The sequence below is a fragment of the Aphelocoma coerulescens genome, chromosome 4 (genome assembly GCF_041296385.1).
Source record: "Aphelocoma coerulescens isolate FSJ_1873_10779 chromosome 4, UR_Acoe_1.0, whole genome shotgun sequence".
In the NCBI taxonomy this organism is placed as follows: domain Eukaryota; kingdom Metazoa; phylum Chordata; class Aves; order Passeriformes; family Corvidae; genus Aphelocoma; species Aphelocoma coerulescens.
The window spans coordinates 17,568,379-17,588,349 of record NC_091017.1 but is presented as its reverse complement, the minus strand read 5'-3'; the positions used below and the strand labels follow the sequence as shown (position 1 = coordinate 17,588,349).

Here is a 19,971-nt window from a genome sequence, read left to right as displayed (position 1 = left end):
CAAGTCTATCCAGAGAAATCCACTGACAGACAAGCTGGACTGCCTGGAAGAACAATACAGATCATTATATCCAGAGAAGCCAGAATTAATGTTATGGCTGCACAAGTCCTTCCTGGGATAACTCCTCTGAATCAAGTATTTCTTGACACGATGAATGGCAGGAAATAGTGCATATGCTGCACACCTCTTTGCACAAGTTTTGCTTATTGGGTTGACAAAATAAAATCTGTCAGACACGCTCTGGTTGCTGGGCATTTAGACTTTCTATTTTACAGGAGAAAGCACAGTGTACAAGCATGATCCAAATAAATATTCTCAACCCTGGGTATATTAATCATGATCATTCATGGGGAGAGGAAGAGAAGATCATCATAGATGTTTGAAATCTCTCTGAGACAAAGGCTAATTCCTGGGCTGGGCAGTGTGTGTCAGACATTTCCTTCAAGCTCAGTCAGCTCTGCAAGTGTGGGTAGTTGTGAGCAGCCCAAGGGGAGCTCTCCTCTCTGCCAGTTCTGCTGACACCCCCAGGGGCTCTGGGGGGCACAGAGCCCACACTTGTGCGGCAGAGACGTGGGGAGAAGCCGGTGGCTTCCCCCCGAGTAGCTGCAGAGACCAAGCATCATCCCAGAGCACAGGAACTCCCCACAAGGCTGGAGGAGAGACCCTGTGACCTGCACAGACCTTTACTGAGTTTGTGGGTTATGAGGAAAGGTTTTACTTGCAGCAGAATCTGGGGTGGGTCCTCTCCCTACTCCTTGCAAAACTTCTGAATGCAGTAAGGCTGGCATGCCCCATAGGGCAGTGCAAGTCAAGACAATACATTTGATTTTGACCCCAGTTTACAACTGGGAAACATGGCAGGGATATTAGCTATTACCAGTGACATTTTCTATTCTCTTACATACATTTCCTAGAATGTATAAATGTCACCTCAGCATGCACTTAATTCCTCCTTCATGAACTAAGGGAGCAATCCATTGTTCCTGAATTACAATTTTTCTTCAACTAAGTATGTTAATTTAATATGCACAGAAAAAACCGATCCCTTATTATACATAATTCTGTAAAGCAATAAACATGTGTTGCTACCAATTATTCCTTGTGAATATTTTGCCGTGGCTAGAATATTAGCATAAAAATTACATAAAAACATTAATCAGCAGAATAACAAACTCAGTTTCATCTCAAACTCCTCGTGCTAATTTCACTTCCTGGTGTAACACAACACCTGAATCCAGCCAACACATCCAATGGTGATATGATACAGAAACTTTTTCTAGAAAACAATGTGCATACCCCATCTCCAAAACTTCCTTGGTTTTTGGTTTTACAAATATTCCAGAAAAAACCCTAATTGTTACCAATTGTCTAGTATGTTCCAAGCAGTTCCAATGGTTATGTTAATGTTCTTACTAAGAAATTCTAGTTACGCACACTGGCAATGAAAATCTATGTATGATTTTCAGTGTATTGCACAGCAAATGGTACATTTCATTCCACATGGCACAAACACAGAGTTGCATTGAAGAGAAATAAAGGCCAAGCAAGGCAACAGAAGCAAATACTACATCAACTGTTCTAGGAAAAATGTAACTTTTGAACTAAAAAAGATTTTTTTTTTTTTAAAGTAGTGGTCAGCCCAGTTACATAAAATTACCTCGTTCTGAGTTTCTCTGCATGTTAAGTCAGAGCTGAAAATCTCTGTATCATTCCTATTTGCTGACAACTCTGCACTGATTTAACTGCAAGGTCCTTCTCTGGTGCCAGTGCAAAGAAGTATTTATTCCATTTTAAATAAAAGCTCCATATCAATGCTTCCTACTTCTTTACTTTCAGAATAAAGCATTTATATGGTACCACTTATAATTCCATGTATTATTTTACACAGGTATAGTGTTTCATAATCCAAAAAACAGCCACAAATAGGACAGAATTAAGATCTGATACACAAAGGGCAGGGGCAAATTTCCTAGTGACTTTAGTAGAGGTCAGATTTGTAGCAGATACATTATTTTTATTAGACAGAAGCATATGCAGACACACATCTCAAAGTAGGTGATGGACTGATCTCTTGAACTCTAACAGTTTTAGAGTATGAGATGTGATTTATACTGAAGTATACTGTAGTTACCTCTCCTCCATGCAAATTGAAACTCCTGTCTGTGGACCATCTGAAGCAAGATGGGAATTCCCTGCTGGGAGAGGAGGCAGTGCCTGTACAGCACTGCCTTTCCCTGGGAGGGAATGATCTGCAAGTGTGTTTCCAGCTGATGGCAAGGATACCAGCAGCCTATTCTCACGTGGATGTTATTTAAGGCTGAATGACTTGAGTGCTTCTAAAACAAACTCTAAAAAATGTGCTCATCCACAGAAACAGATCAACACATTCAAACTCCCAACTAGTTTCTAGGTTTATAATATGCTAAAGAAGAATAGTTTAAAAATTATAACAGTGCTTCTGAGTAAGAGCTCAACGCCAAATCTTTCCTTGCTGTTTGGAATGTGACACCTGTGCATTTATGGCTGTTTAATAACAAAGAAGCCAAAACCAGAATGCCAGTAAATGCTTGTAAAGTAATACTGTGCCCTTTTAGAAAAGGAAGACCACATAGCAACCTCAGGCACACCTAAATAACAGGGTTCATCCTCTCTCAGTGCTTACTCAACCACCTAAAAGCATCCAGCCCCTAACAAGTCTGGTAATACAAGTCTGGTAAAACAAGTCTAGATGCTTTAGAAGCTCTAGCCTCATGCCAGTATCCCCACAGCTCCCTCACTACATGTAGCTGGTTACAGACCTGAAACACAAAAGCAAGAGTCACTTTAGGGCTGAACTTACTTATGAACACGATTATAATCAAGCTAAATTTATCCAGGTCAATATTTGGATTGGCGAAAGTATCACAGAACGTTGTGTAGATGATCATCAGGAGCACACAGCTGCTGATAGCACCAAATGGAGGCTTCTTCCTTTCAAGCCAGTCCTTGATGTATCTTCGGACAATCTGAAACACAGAAACCAACAGGTTGCCTCTTTTCAAAGATGCAGGGAGCCAAGTTGGGCATCACAAAGTGAATCTGACAGTGGAAAGACACAAAGAGAAGAGAGTCATTTGGATGACGGCCACAGTGGATTTCAAAGCTTCCCTGCCACACAACTCTTCTTCTGGGGAATTTAACATTTGTAGTGCAACTTCCACTGGGTGTCCATAATGAGAGTATATTTTCAAGTACATTCAAATCCATCCTTAATCATGCCAAATGTTCTTTGCTAGCTGTCACTGAGACGTGCCCATTAAGCCTCCCCAAAGTTTATCTCCTCTGCTGATACTAATGGATGTATGTAATTATCACAGTCCCCTTTGCATCAACAGACAATTCCAAGTGCAACTTTGGGAATCTTAAAAATCTGACATCTTCAGGAATTTCATGACGGTAGATAATCGAAAGTGATCCATGGAACATTTTAATATTTAAATAGCTAGCGATGCACCAGAAGTTTTTAATTAAATTATAACTCAAGCTTGAAAAGCAAAAGTGCATGTGTTGTGGGAGTTTAAATAATTCAAACTCTGAATATCTGGAGTTTTTGTAAATCCAAAGACAAATGCCATTTGCACGCTTGTAGAATACCAGAATTAACACATGAAAACAAGGAAACCTACTGTACCTAGCAGAACTTTTGCACTTTCAGAAAACAGAATATGAAGCTGTTTTTCAAGAATTTTTTAGAAACTACTATAAATTTTAAAGCAACCTCAACTTTCAAATTATGCTGAATACCACAGCACTAAGCCTCAGCAGATACAATGCATCTATTTTAGCCCTGCCTGGGGAGTCGCTTGTAGTTTTTCTGTTTACTTTATATGGTTTGAAAAAACTTTTTAAAGCTTTTATCGTACAGCTGCAACTCGTGTTAATTTTTCAGCAATCACATTATCTTGCCTAATTTCTCCTGAGGCCTCCTGATGTTCTCTGTTACCACGCTCTTTTGGAAATCACAGCCTGGGATCCTGAAGCACTTCTGCCAGAGGGCTCCAAAGCTGTCTCGTGACCTTCCCTTAGTGGTACCATTAACAACATCACCACCATTGGTTTAATAACACAGGAAGTCTTAGAGGTATTCAAGGTTAGTATCAGGGCATCATCACCGATGCTGCCATAGGACCCTTTCACACAACAAATGCCAAAGCCATGGGATCAAGTTGCTCTCAGTTTTCCTCACAGCTCTCAGTTTTCCTCACTGCTTCCCCAGCTTGTTTGCAAGTCTCTCAGCAGGGAAGTCCTGGAAGCAGCTATCCCAGTCACCACAGCAAAGAGACTCCATCAGGGCACACACTAAAAGTTTGGCACGTGGGCTTCATGCCAAGCTAAGCAGGCTGAAGATCAGCACTCACTTCCCAGCACTTCTGGGCTTCCTGCTGGTGAAAAATAACAGATTTGCAGGAAAATATCTAAGGGAGGAGATGCTCAATGCTCAGGTGAAAGCACTGAACTTTAAAATGTCACACTTGCCAGATGTGTAAGAGAAAATAACAAAAAATAAGGCCAGACTTCTGACAGAGCCTTCACTGGAGCTCCTTCAGCCACTGTGTAGGAATAAGACACTGCATTGATGAAGGAGACGCAAGAAAGTGAAGGCATGGAGAGAGCAGTATGAAAGACATCTAACAGGAAGTTCAGATAAGTCTAATGCTGAACAAATTTGGGACTCTAATTATCAGAAGCAAAAAAAGCAAAGTCTTTCGCTTCTAAAGTGAGTGGGGTTTTTAAAGAAAGTTTAAAAAAAATCCTATTATCCCTTAAACTGTCACATTGGAGAAAAAGAAAAACTACTTAAGGCCACCTATTAATTTATGGTCCTTCCAGAAGATTTATACTGAAAGTAACGAGATGTTGAAAAAGAAAAGTGATGGTTCATTACTCCATGGTACAACTTCTAGTAGAAGTATTTAACACAATAACTATAACCCTGAGCCTGTTCAGGGTCTAATTATAACAGACATGACAATAACAACATTATACACATATTAATCCTTGACTGACATAAAAGAGAAATAAAAAACCCTTAGAAAATGAAACTGCAAGTATTTCCTCAGAATCTTCAATTGAGTTGATACCTTCTTTAAATATCTACCTCTACATAGTCTGGAATTTTTGTGAATCAACAACCATAAATACCAGTAGAGCTTCTTGCTGTACATTGCATTATTTAAAAAATTACATAGTCAGATCCTGAAGAACTAAATTGTGGCTTCAGGAAATCATCTAATCAACCCAAGTGTCATACTAAATATGCATAAAACACAGACAAAATACATTTTCTCTAACACAGAATCCCATACATTCTGATCTTATCACAAGGTTCAACATGATCTGTAATTTCAGAGGTCAATTCATCCTATAATCACTGATTCAAGGTAACCTAAATTCTTGTATAACTTGAGGGGAGAAATATAACCCTACAGAAGCTCATGTCAGCTGATTCACTTTGACTGAAAAACAATCCATTTGTTATTCATGCCTGGCAGAGTTGCTTCAGGACAAGGATGCTTTGAAAGCCTTTTAATTCTTAACCCAATTCTATAACTTTTCAGGGTAAAAAGAGAACTACAAAAAAGAATTGTGAATATTTATAGTGAAATAATGATAAATGCCATAAATACAATAAAGACAACACACATTCAGAGCCTGGGCTGAGATACTACAGCTACATTTGTCTGGAAATGCAGCGAAAGCTAGCACAGTCATTTTTCAATGTTAATATGAACCACTGGCATCCAAAATAGATGTAACACACTGATGGAAAGAGCAAAAAGGGCATGTATTGGGTTTGTGAGGCAAGGTTTGGTAGCAGGGGAGGCAACAGGGGAGGCTTCTGGGAGAAGAAGCCAAAAGCTTCCCCTATGACCAATGGAGCCAGTGCCAGCTGGCTTCCAGACCTATCCCTGGCCAAGGCTGATCTCAGCAGTCATGGTGGTAGTGATGAACTGTAAAGATTTTTGTGCAGGTTCAAATGCCAGCCCCAAAGAGAAGGGAAAGGCTGACCCAGAGGTTGCACATGAAAGAACATGAAGGTGAATCCTTCCCTCAAACTGCAGTTTAGTGGAGAAAAGAGCGGGAGAGAAGCAAAACTTTGTAGTAGGTGATATTTTATAAATAATCTGCATGATGAAAGATGCTAATAAACTCACAGAAAAGTTAGACAATAAAAGCACATAAACATGTCCAGCGGGCAACCACCTCCTGAAGACTACATTCTGGCAATCTCCAAAGGTTTTGGAAAGGCATCAGTTCAAATTTGCTTCAAAACACAGTTGCAGGCTCAAACTTTCCTCTTGCCCAGCATTTAATTTTTAACAACAAAGAAATGTAATTACACTTGAATTAACAGTAGTGTCCCCATTTCAATTTAGTTCTTCTACCAGAATAGTTATATCCACAGTATTTTTCCTACAGACTGCTCCGTATCCTGCCTTAACCTCCTTGTCTAAACACCAACCTCCCTAAGCAAATGGGCTCACTGCTCACATGCTTATTTCTCTTAACATCCCTGGCCAAAGAAACATGATCTGCCATTCCAGGAAAGCAGGTAAATAATGCTCATCTCTTATTAGATCATACATGAAAATAGCAGAAGGTGTACCACAGAAAAAACAATTCCCTTCTCTAAATGTACCTCCAAAGCAGTCACACTGTATGCCCAGAGAAATCTGTCAGTAAAGTATAGCTCTAGACTGTTTCCACCTGTCTGCTCAAGTGCTGGACATACAAGATAAAAAATGCAATAAACAATGTAATTCATTAACGTTCATTATTAATTGAACTAAATAGGGCAAGGAGCTCCTCCCCCATACCTTATATGGAACAGAATAATTTCTGACATTTGTCATATAATACATCTCCTAAAAATTATCTAGAGCTTTAACTTGCTTATTAAACCCAAGAAATGAAAAAAAAAAACCCAAAACCCAACCCAAACAAACCCCAAGGAAATGGATAGGAAGCCACCTTTTCTGTTTCCATTATACACAAGAGTGTCTCTTGTTATTTATGTCACTATGTAAAATAGATTTTTCCTGATTCTACCAACTCTTTCGGACTGACTTCCCCTTTAACAGAATCTACAGTGGTTTTACTGCACTTCTGCTCCTTTTGTTTATTGTGTATTGGTATGTTCTTCTAAATACCTGGGAAAAACACCCAGGGCTTTACCATATCAAAGAAACACAAGTCACTTTTTCCTTGTGTTGAAACACATGAGTAAACAAGCTGAAACTATGCCGGATTATCACCACACCTAAATGCAGCAGTTACATTACTTGTCTTCTAAGGTAAGATTCCTAATGCATTCTTAATTAATATTATAATTACTTATAGCAACAGACTTGCACAATGAAGTCTAAAATACAAAATTTTCTTTTGAAAATTTGAGTCAAGCTAGATATTTTCAACAGTCCAGTAATTTTTCCAAATCTCTTCTTTTATAGTGATGGCAAACCAAGAAAGACAATTGCATGGAATATTGGGAACTACATCAGTTAAGCCTGTAAGACATGAAAGGTGAGAAAATTAGGAAGAAACTCAACTAGCATGACAGCAGCTGTGAAAACCAGTATAAAGAATCAGATCCTGGAATGGAAGACAGACTAATTGGGTTGTAGGAATAAAATAAGATGCTAAAATGGAATATCCTTCACAGGTTTCTACAGAACAGCCACCCTCCATCTTACAAGGTCTGCATTGCAGTTCAAATGCAGACACTTCTACAAGGAAGAACTTGTACAACGTCAGCCAGACCCTGTTCTGATAATTTTAGAGGGATTGTACCTGTGTGAAGGCATGAATTCTCACCTGTTCCTGAATACTGCTGTAAAGTTCCAAACTTTGTGATGGTTCATCTGCTTTCCTAGGACATCAGCAAATGTCAAATCTATCCTTATGCTACAGTGTGCAATCTAACGTTTCTTTTCTGAAGACGGGGTGGAAAAAAGCCATTTTTGCAACCTGAGTGAAAAAAAACCCCAACCTTTTCTACAAGCACCTTGTTTTCTTCCCTGAGCTTACCAAACTCCCCTAAAAGCTATCTGACTCCATTATGTCAGTCAGTTTACTCCCAAGAGGTAGTTCCTGACACATGCATACTATTAAAACAAGGTTTATAAAAACCACATGAGGCTATTTTCAAAATTAACTTGCACAGTTGGGGGTAATTCACAACTGTTGCTTTAAAGCCTTATAAACAGGTGCAACATGGTAAAAATGTGAAGGGTGCCTCCAGCAGCACTACATTTCCTTCATTTTTTGTATTCCGTGGAACTAGGCTCGGTTCCCTGTTTGAGTCAGGTGTTACAAGGGATTGAACTGTGCTCTGAAGGTTGTTTATCTGCTTTTTAGTCCTCTGCAAGAAGCTCCTAGGAGAGCTCATCTCCCAGGGTACCCCTCCTCTCTGCAGCTCCCCCCTGGACTTTGAAGAGAATTAGGGCTACTTCTGTGTGGATTTAATTTATAAGAACAGAAAGATTTGACACTGTTCCCATTTTTTTTTTTTTATAACAGTTCTGTTATTTTTTGTTTCCCCCACCTTAGTTAAATAGTACCTTCTACTCCCTATCAGCTGCCACCTACCTTCCCCTTTCCATTTCTCATTCTTTAAATATAAATATCTTGCTAAGCTTTTTAGTTTCAATTTCACTTACAACTTGTATTGCAACATAGCACCCTTTTAGACTTGTGTTTATAAGCACACCTTCCAAATGTTGATAGGGTTCCTCTGGAACATTTTGGGCAATGATGCAGAAGGCACTTAAAATCCTTTACTTGTAGGACATCAAGATTTTTTGTGTGTGTGACTAGATTCAGTGAGGATTTCTGTACAACTGGTTTCATTTTATAGATTTGGGAAGAAGAACTACACAGAATCATAACATTAATTTTAGCTTTAGTTAAGGTCTGTTTAATGTGAAGTGCCCACTTTACGCTGGCTGACAAATTACCAATGGGGCAACTAGAGAATGCATGAATGATAATGTACAGACAAGCTTTTTATTATTTATTCATAGAAAACAGTGGGTTTTGGTGTGCTGCTTTGAAAAATGTTCAAACTAGTAGAATATAATGAAAGCGCAGTGAAAATTCTATTTCATTAACATTTAATCATAAATCGCTCTTTAATATAAAACATAAAATAAAAGTCTGTCATAAGCACTTAGGTGTAGGGAATGGAGAAAGTCTGCAAAAAAGGGGAAAGGAAACATTGCAGTGGGTTTCACTGTTCCTGTTATCTGTCACTTCAGAAGAAAAAAATAAGCAAAGAAACAAGTCTCCAGCTAAATCTCACAACTGGTCATGAAGAATCTGCTTGGATATTTCTCGAAACCTTACATTTTGATGGCTAAAAGTATTACCAATATCTATGGACAGGGGAACAATGATTGTAGCAAAATCACAACACCTCAAAAGCAGCAATCTTACCCAGGACTCTGCTACTCAGATTAAAAATAATCAGAACTTCAAGCTGCCAGAGCACATTCAAAAATCTTTTCCATGAGATATCTATTACCATGTTTATCATATAACAAGTATTCTCAAATTCCCCTTTGAGGTATACAAGAGTGATGCACAAATAACCAGCTCTTACTCACTACAGATCTTCAAGGCTTATAGAAAATTAGATCTTTATAAAATACTATAGATTATGTCCCTTTTTGAGACCTCTTGTCAGAGGGGTCTTATCCATAACTCTACAAATACAAATGCAATATTATACTATCAATACTGATTTGAGTAACAGCAGACTGTCAATTAGCAAAACACATCTGTAGACACTGAGGACACAGGCTACAACATTTTCTAGGTTCAGACAACCTGCACATCTCTGACAAAGAACAGAGTGATTCTCCTTATTGGAGACTATCTATCAATCACTGCTGTCTGTGAGACTCAGCGCCTTTCTTGTAACATATCTTCTTCCTCCTTTAGCAGTTCTTTCTTTCCCTAAAGAATGGGCCACCACCTGAGCAGAGCTTGTACCTGCAGCCCTTTACACATTTCACTGTCAGCAGCTAGAAGAGCATGTTTGACTCCTGTCAATAGTAGTCCTGAAATGCTAAAAATTGTTCAAAAACCAGTAGAAAATAAGCATCAATTACACTATTGTGACTTCTTTCTCCCAGCCATCATTAAAAATTCTGACAAGCCAGCCAAGCAACCAAAACTCTTATACATTTTGCCATAAAGCAAACAAAAAACCCCAAACAAAACAAATCTAAAAGCACCTTCTCATCTGCTCTGCTTATATCCCAGGGGCTGCTCAAACAGCCAGCTCTGCAGCCTGCTCAGGAAATGAGCATTTAGGCAACACAGGTTTTCCCAGAGGCAAGATTTTTTTACAGGAAAATAAAGCCCTTAGAGAACATTTCCTTTAAGCAGCCTCCTCTGTTTTACACTGACGTGGTTTGAGCATAAAGCCCCCGTTGATAACAGATGAGTTAGGACAGCTGAGGAGAGGCAACCCTCCCAGCAAGCAGGTTTCAAGCTTGGGGTTTTTTTTCTCCCCAATCAAGCTCTTTGCTACCAGGTAACCTTACCAGGCATTCTTCCACTGACTTTTCTGCTGAACAGTATGGCTGCATGTGGTAAGGAACCGATATTGTGGGCATGAAATGATAAATTAGAATGAATTGCTGAAGGCATCATTCAGGAATTGTGGTCCATTATCTCCCAACACATCTGAAACCCCAGAGTGAGCGACCTGCGATTCACAAACACATCCCTGTGCCACATGTCGGGCAACAGTTCAGTAATGACTCAGTGGTGGTCTGTGAACAAAGGGCAAAAGTTCCCATTTAATTGGAACAGATGAGGGGCAAGGAGACCTATCACTGGATCTCTTGGTATCAGTTCTTTTCTTGCTTATTGTTTTCCCTGACTCCTGCCCATTACTTTTGGAGATCCACCTTCAGAAATGGCTTCTATTCTTATCTGGGCAGGTTGGTTTGCCTTTGTACAGCTCTACCTAATCAAGACAATCAATGTAAACTACTGGCATTTCTGATCTGTAGCTTTCATTAGCATTTTTGCTCTCCCATATCCTCTGAACAGATATAGTGAAGTCAGTAACTTCAGAAACAAAGTCTTTATGCTTAGAGCTACTTCTGTTGACCAGTCACTTCACTGTTTCAAACACTTTCAAAGAAGGATCATCCTATTTCTTGTTGAAGTGTATTTATAAAAAACCAAACTATTAATTTGTCACTGGGTTACACAAGCTTTAAGATTCTCTATTTTTTCTTTCAGTCTTTATCAGAACTCCTAAATCCCATCTCAGTTAAGTCTCACCACAATTCTGATTTCGACCGTGTGATCACACAGAGCATTTATTTCGTATGCCTACTGCTCAATTCATGATACTCAGCCTTATCACTTCTTACAGCTGAAAGTACACCCAACTCCACCAATTAGCTCACACATCAATTTCTTGTCACATCTTTCCAAATTAACATTCCATTATATATACAGATGAAAGGCCTCTTGAAATTTGGCCATCACTTTGTCCAGCAATCTACCGTCATCTTTGGGCTTATCACATTGCAGTACAGATGCTGATATTCCATGGCTGTAGGACACTTTAATGCTAAATCTGCTGCTATGCATCTGTTTCCCAGAAATTTCTACCTAAGGCTTCCAACTAACAGCTTCCAATTTTTGGACCTTTCAGAAGAGGATTCAAATACTTTTGCTTGTCTGCTTTTTGTGGACACCTAATTTTGATGAGGTAAGAATGCACTACACGGGTAGGTTGATCAGCAACCCTTCATCCTAATTAATAAGGAAGCTCTTAGGCATTTAATTCAAAGCATGAGAACAGTTCCACACCCTTCAGGATCCAGGTCCATTTTCCACATGATATGGTTGAAGAGAGGTTACACAGGTGATGATGCTGATGGCTACTGTCATGCTTATCATGCTCATCTAGTCTTCAATGTGTGTTTTTAATCAAAAGAAACTTCACTAGAAATTTGTTAATGTACAGTACATGCCAATTTTGAAATGTGCAATTATAGTTTGATACAAGACTGATTGAATGTCCTATGTAGCACAGGCAATGACAGATATTCTTAACCTTATCCAGGGTGCTCCTTTATAGCCTCTGCTTTCATTTGCCTGTATTTTAACCATGCCTTCCATTTCAAAGTCTGCTTTAGGCTGATAAAATGCAGAAAGTTCCAGCTGAACCCAGAGTTCAAGTGGATGATACAATGAGCTTCAAATCCCACTGATATTCCCTCTGTGCATTCTGAATGCCTGAGAACAACAAATACTTACAAGTAAGTAAGAATTAGAATTAAGGTGTTTTAGTGCCCAAGAACAGTGACAACAGTTCTGACGCTATTGTAATTTCCCCCCATGACATGGGAGGAAAAAATAAGTAATGTTAACATTTGTGAACAGGCACTACAGAGACAAGGATCATAGAAAACCTTATATATGCAATTAGTATTTTTACATTCAGTGGAAATTTTCATCATATGCCATGAAAAATAGGGCTTTATGTGAACATATGAACAATAAGTATAAAATTAAATATTTAACAACTGCTCATTTCAACAAGTATCTTCCACCCAGTGTAACATGATAGAGGAGTCATGCAGAAATACTTTGTGCAACTAAACCCCTTATTGCAAAGCATAAGCAAAATAGCTCAAGGAGCCTTAATTTTATGATTTCTTAACTTGTGACCAACAAGCCTTTATATGTTTATTAATGTTGAGATTTTTTTTATTCCTGTAATTATTAGTAGATACTAGGGAGGACTTCCTTTACCCCCCAGGCAAAGGGCATGTGACAAAAGGACTGTGTAGTATTCTCAAAGCTTATTTGTATGGGGCTGGAATTTCTCACAGCCTGGGCTGCCATTTTTGCCACTTTTTTGTTCACAAGCTCCCTCCTCGCTCTGCAGCAGCATATGTTTGTGGTAGTGAGGGACAAATGCTCAATCTCAACAAAGATCAATGTGGCTCCAGGGAGCACTGTAGCATCTTTTCCCTGATATTAGACTTCACTATCCTGAGGCTATTCCTATATGGCAGCTTATCAGGTTGCCAGTCTGTCTTTAAGATAGCTCTCTTTATCTTGTTTTTTTAAATAAGAATGTATATTTAAAAGACATACCTGTCCAATAATAAGAGGGACTACAACAGTCATAAACAGCTGCGAGAATATGGATGTAAAAGGCACAGAGGAGGATGATCCAAGCTACAAAATAAAGATATACCATTAACACTGCACTTTTTCTTAGTATCTGCAAATTTCATACACAGATATCACACGTTAATATGCATTTTATTTTACACATAAAAACTGTATGTGCACTGGAAGGAGCTGCACGCATGTTTAATAGTTAAGTCACAATAAAGCATTAATGTTCCAAAAACAGAACTAAACCAATCTCTGATTATTTTATAACCTAGGGTAATATTTCCATCAATATTCATTTAATTGAAAACCTGCTACACATATACACCAAGTAAATCATGTAAGCATTTGTAGGATGATAGTCTAAAGAGACAAGGAGTGAATCTTCCTAACTAAACACCTCGACTTTACCACTTACACAAACATCAAGCATCAAAAGTCAGTGTAGTTATTTCAATAAATAAATGAAAATAATAAAATAGTGAAGACAACATTCACATGTTTTATTTCAATGCTGTTAAAAAAGAGATCTATTGGAAGAATATAACTATTCTTTCATTAAGACAACTGAACTGACATGCTTAGTCTTCAAATTGGTGATCTCTCTAACTACAATGTAAATGCTAAAACTATTTTTTTTAAGATGCAGAAAATAGGAACACACACACACCCACAAAAATCAGTGGGATTTTTGGAACCCACTTCAGAATGTTTAGGAAAATAGACAGTATTTTTTGCATTCTGACAGAACTTGTTTTAGGCTATGTAATTGGAAAGGTTCATTTAATGTAATTTACCACCTCTTTAACAGCAATAGAACATGCATTAAGAAATATATACTAAGAAGACCAAATAGCATTGTCAGAGCTCTCATAGACAACCACTTGCTTCACGATGAGGTAAAGGACACAGCATTGAGGTTTTCACAGACCCACTCTATTTTATATTTTGCATTTCACTTTAGAGATTCTGAAAATGACGAGAGAATTCAGAATCTTTTCAGCACCATCTAAATGATGCTGATTTCCTAAAATGTTCTTAAATACATGATTCTCATAGATTATGCTCAGATTGGATTATACTTTTCACACTTACCTCCCTTTCCAAGCTACCTGCATGACAGACAAGGTGATCGTGCAACCTAGTAACTTTCTATAAGTCTGCCTTGAAATATCAACATATGGCCATACAAATGGGTTTGGCATAAAACGAGATTCTTCATAAATTCAAAGAACACAAAAATCAGAAATTTCATATACTGAAGTATTTTACTTAATGCAGAAACCTACAGCTGCACTGCTTTTTTGTACATGAACATTTGTATATGCACTGTGTGGGAAAACAGCGAACACGCCTGTGGGTGATGTCTCTGGGCAAATGCAGCTTTTGGTGCAGGCAAATGGCATCAGATTTCATATGTCCCTTTCTGAATACACTCTTTCTGGGTGGAGAGTCTCAGGAGGAACGTACAGGATCTGGCTGTTTCCTATGTACTACCTTAACTGGCAATATCAGCTAAGACTCAGTCTGGCCACTTAATAAATTACAGCATCTTGTCACCATCACCTCCAACTTTAAGAACGTGGGCACAGAAAATGCTTGGAGGGGACCTGAGGATGATGTCACAGCTGAGAATTTTGGTCTGCACGTTGGGTGCGAGTGAGAGCACTGAGATTACGGAGCCTAAATCTCCCATGGAGTCAAGAAGGAGAAGTAACAGCTTGCATAGGGAGATTCAGATCACCCACATGAGTACCCAAAGTCTGGCAGTGCAGCCAGATCCCCAAGGGCCACAGGGCTCTCTGAGTGTTTCCCTGCAGAAAGCACAGAACTCCATCATCCCACTCATGATCTCCTTGTTGTTTTAATTCTTGTAAGGAGCTTCTGAAATTTTAAAAGCTTCTTAGTTTTTCAAACTGTATTTGGACTTATTGTTATGTGCTGAGGAGCTAAAAGCATTACTTACTGTATACTCCAGGAAGCCTTTTGCAAGTGAAAGTGAAGATTTTTAAACTTTAAAATCGGCCTGGGCCACAGAGGAGTGAATCTAAGCAAGCAGTCTGCATGCCAGGACACTTGCATAGCTTCACAGAACTACGACACTTTGGCAGTGACTCCTGTGCTTTTCTATAAAAATGTTGATTGGACTTTGCTCATGACTTCCAAGTTTTGTGCTCAGTGGATGCATAATCAGTTTCTAAGTCAGGAATGAAAAACTATTCAACAGCATAATATGCTGCTGGAAAAGGCATAGTCTTGCCAGATTTTTAAAATATTACTTCAAATGTAGTGTCTTCAAACTGTTATGGATTTTTAAGCACTTTGTGTATATATAAGGATATGTTCTGCTTTGGATGTGGGGTTTTTGGTATTTGTTTTGTTGTGTTTTTTACATAATTACAAACTGAATTAAAGGTACTGATATTACTTTTCTAACAGACTTCTGAACTTTGACTCCTTCTGTATATTTTGACAATAACTTCAGTGGGCTGGTTTTTATCAAAATCTATCTGTTAGATTATGTCTATCAACTCTTACCTTAACCTTAAATATACTTCCTGAGAAGGACACAGAAGAGAAAATATAGGCTGAGGAGAAGGTATGAACTTCACAATTACACAGAAGAAAAAGACATTTTAACCCAGACTCTGGACATACAGTGGCTAATGATGAGGAGTCAAAATTACTAAAGAACCCACAGCTAATGGAAGCATAATCTGACCAGGGTCTTCTTAACACCTGTAGCATGAAAACTCATCAGACTCACAATCCTTTGTGTCCCACAGACTCTCACACATTGCCTGGGTTCCAGAGTTCCTTTGAACACATCCTTTGGATATGTTTGCCACATCCATTTTGAGAAAGAGGAGTGAGAATTGAGGAACAGAGGAAACAGAAACCTTGATATAATGTTAATCAAACCTTCCTACACACAAAATGCAAATATTCTGTCTGAATGAATAAATAGGATTTCAATCCTTTAGGATTTTTTAGTTGGATCAAGCTAAGTTCTGTGCTCCATTAGCTGTCATAAGTTTTTTTTTAAAACTAACTACCTAGATGATTTGCATTGCACAGAAATTAGTATTATGCTAAAATGGCTGATTATCTTTGGCTGCCCTCCTTGTTATAATCACCTCCATGCCTAAAAATGAACCTTTCTTCAATGGCAAACAGAAGTACTGTAAGAACTGGGATAAACACATCACAAAATCAAACTGCTGATTTATGGCTGAAAAAACCCCACACCTGCCTGATTGGAATGATGTATGAAGATAAAATGCACCACTTAATGAAAAAGGAATCACAGATTTTCATGCCACCATATTATCTATGCTTATTTAGGAACATTTTTTAAAGTTTGATATTGTGAAGAGATTGTTACACACTATTCTGGATAGCAGCATTTCAGTTAAAGGTTTAGTAATAAGCCAGCCCTGCTTTAATAGACTCACTATTCAAAAAGAGACCCTAAAAATTCCTGCTTGGGGAAAGACACTTTTCACTTAAATAATCGGAGTGATTTCAGCAGGGCAACTCAGATAAGCAGAAAGAGAATTCCAGGCAAATCTTCCCAAACAATTCTGTCACCATGCAGTACTTCAAACCTGACCTGCAGCATTCTTGCTAATTTAGTCCTAGACCTTTCTTCTCAAGAGATCGCCTGTTTTAACAAAAACACGACAAATTATTTAGTGTGTTTCTTTATGAGTTTGTGGTAGAAACACTGGCTTATCCTTAATTAAAAGGCTATATTTAACTGGATATGGTAAAAAAACCAAAGAGCAAAACCCAACCTTCCTTGCATAAAAACAAGACAATTCCATCTCCCAGCCTAGACTGTCTCCACAAGCCAGACGCTCCATTCTTATCTTTCTGGCTGACCAGGCAGGTATGACAGTGGGTGTTCCCACATCTACACTGCCACTGACTCAGAAGAAACATCCTCCCAGCTCCACCAAATAACAGCCCAGTGGCACATGTGCTGCACACATTGTGTCCACTTTGGAGCAGGCTATCCTTTGGGGGTGGCTTTTACTCTCCCAGTGTTCTCCTGCAATTAATGCTTCCTCAGGTTGTGTCTTTGTGCTCTTCACACACCATCAACCAGCTTCAGCCTCAGCAGTGGCTGAGCACAGAGCAGGAAGTGAGGCAGGGGTGAAAAGAGGGCAGAACTGATGGGGAGGGGCACTACTGGCTGCTCTCTTACACGAGATATTCAATTTAAGCTTTTCTTTTCCACATTCTGGTGGAAACATCTGGCTACTCTGACACTCTATTTAAATTTTGCATTCAATGCTGTATTGTCACTGCTTCTGGTTCCTCTCATTCAGCCCAGATCCAGCTGCCTCAGAGGCCTGTCTGGACCACCCATGACCTAATCCCTTTACATCCTGTTGTGGATGGCAGGCCCATCACTAAAAGGACACAGAAAGCAACGTACTTTTGGAAAAGATGTGGATGGTATCCAGTTTAGTGATGAAGGGCAACAAACAAGAAGTATTTCCAGCTGAACAAAGTCCTCCCTTGCTTTGGACTCTTATCCTGACCCAGTCATTGCAGCATGTTACAGTACAGCAGAAGAATAACCACGCCTCCTTCCGTAACCCAGGTATGTGGCAAATGGAAATGCTCTGCTGGGAGCACTCTGCCATGGGCAGTAATGATGCTGGTGCTCTGGGACATAGGGAGCAGTTGGAAGAGCGCTGATATGCTCCTGTGAGTTCCACAGTGCCCAGCTCCCGATTTCAGGTAGGAGGTCGAAAGAGGTCATTCCTACATAACATCTAAACAGAGCTGACAGGTCACTGGGGTGTCCTTCCCACCCCCCTGATTCACAGGCACTCACATGCAGAGCCTTCAGACGTCTCAGTAAGGCAGAGAAGCTGTGCAAGAGATGCCAGCTCCCAGCCACTGACCAACAGTCATTGACTGGTACTGAAATAATCCACCTTGAATGGGTAGAAGGGAAGGGGAGGAATATCACTGAGAATGGAGTTTCTATAGAACACATTTAAATTTTAAAAGAAAGCTTTTAATTATACCTGTCAAAAACTGCAAATTGTCTCTTCCCTCAGAAAGGGGCAAATGTACAATAAAGATTGCATCCAGTGCTTTGGCAGTCATATATTTTAACAAAGAGATCTTTCACTGTTATTCTTAAAAATTAAACTTAAGTCCCCAGTTCTGCTAAATAACAAGATATATTTTGCAAATTCTTGCATATTCTATATGCTTGTGTGGCTGTGGGAACTGATTTGGCACAAATAAAAAAGTATCTAGTTGTCTACATATACCCTCCAGTTCCACTGGCAAATAAAAAAATCTAAGTTTTACATTCAGAAGTATGGAAAAAGAAAAGTTGACAATCTTGACTTTTTTTTTTTTTTTTTTTTTTTTTTTTTATTATTTCCTGGCTTGGGCAATGAGACTGTATATTTTGAGTTTCCCTTGTTAAAGTGATCACAGATGCCTAATCCCTTTTGGGTTCCCCTATAACACATTAAATACCAAGCCAATCCAAACATACCTGTGGATTTTACAGCCTTTTATAGAGCTGTAAAAATAACCATAGGTATTCTTCATCTGAAATACACCAGAGCTACTCTTCCACTTAACTGTGGTGCAATGATCTGAAGGGTTAATGTACAGAAACAAGATCAAGTTTACAACCCAGAAACACCTAAATGGGAATTAGATTAATACCCTTGGAGAGCTGGGACTGAAGGACTAGCATCCAAAAATCCTGCTGCAAAAAAGGGGGTGACTAAGTGGAAAGACATAGATTAGTCAATACAGAGTAATTAAGAACCACGAATACTATTTATCCATGGAAAATAAAACTGTGATGGACCAGAAGAAATAAATCAGTCGAGGTAGGGGATACTGGAGACATTGCACAAGGCCTGGATAAGCCTTTGGTGAAGCAAATTGCACAACTGTGCAGGATTCCTATTACCTCAGCTGAAGAAGGAATTAAAACTGGAGCAGGTGCACAAAACACCTCAGATTAAGGGATTTGTTTTATGAATTTAAAGATTAGAAATGCATGGCTTGTTTAGCCTTGCTGACTGAAGGCTGGCAAAGAGAAAGTCTGAGCCAGGGTGATAAATTTTATAGAAGTGCTATTCAGATGTATAACACTGGCAACAAAGACAAATGGATTAAACATCCTTAACCAGTACTTACTGGAGATTAGTTTTCTATTCATCAGAGACACAAGTTTCTAATATTGCAAAGGTGGAGGGAGAGCAAAAATCCTTACTTTTAGGCTGGATCATGCTCAGTTTCAAGGTGAATTTCACAGCATGGAAAAGAGGTGGATTGGGTGAGTCAGGATGGGAGCCTCCTGGTAGCCCGAATCTATGATCCTATGATTAAGATGTGTGATTAACTTCTGCCCGTGTTGGAGCAGGTTGTGCACTTGAAAGGCTCCTCTAGTTTTATATAGATGAAAATCTCAAGAGCAATAACATGTAGAAAAGCACCTAGAAAAATCTACAGTATTTTGTGTGTGTGTCAGGAACAAGGAGGGTCCCTATTATTCTCTGTTACTTATTCCAATTTAATAACAAAGCCATAAAAGGTGAATGTGAAAAAAAGCAATAAAATTATTAGGTAAATTTTTCATAGCAGTCATTAGGAAGTTCTAGTTAATTGTAAAGAGCTTGGATCAGATCAGAGAATTTTGTTTTCCCAGTGATTAAAGAAGAAAGGAAACGGTGAGGTAAATAACCAGGTAGAAATAATGATGCACTTTAAATCTTCCACGTG

General features: G+C 38.9%; 1 protein-coding gene across 2 annotated transcripts in view; it reads right to left on the bottom strand.

Annotated features, from left to right (window-relative positions):
• SLC10A7 (solute carrier family 10 member 7) overlaps window positions 1-19,971 on the bottom strand; it is a 142,808-nt gene that overhangs the window by 25,358 nt on the left and 97,479 nt on the right. For both annotated transcript variants that reach the window (XM_069012854.1, XM_069012855.1), the window contains 2 exons: window positions 13,174-13,257; window positions 2,840-3,005 (listed from right to left, as the gene is read on the bottom strand). In XM_069012854.1, coding sequence (XP_068868955.1) covers window positions 2,840-3,005; window positions 13,174-13,257 — 250 coding nt within the window. The remainder of the gene's footprint in view (window positions 1-2,839; window positions 3,006-13,173; window positions 13,258-19,971) is intronic.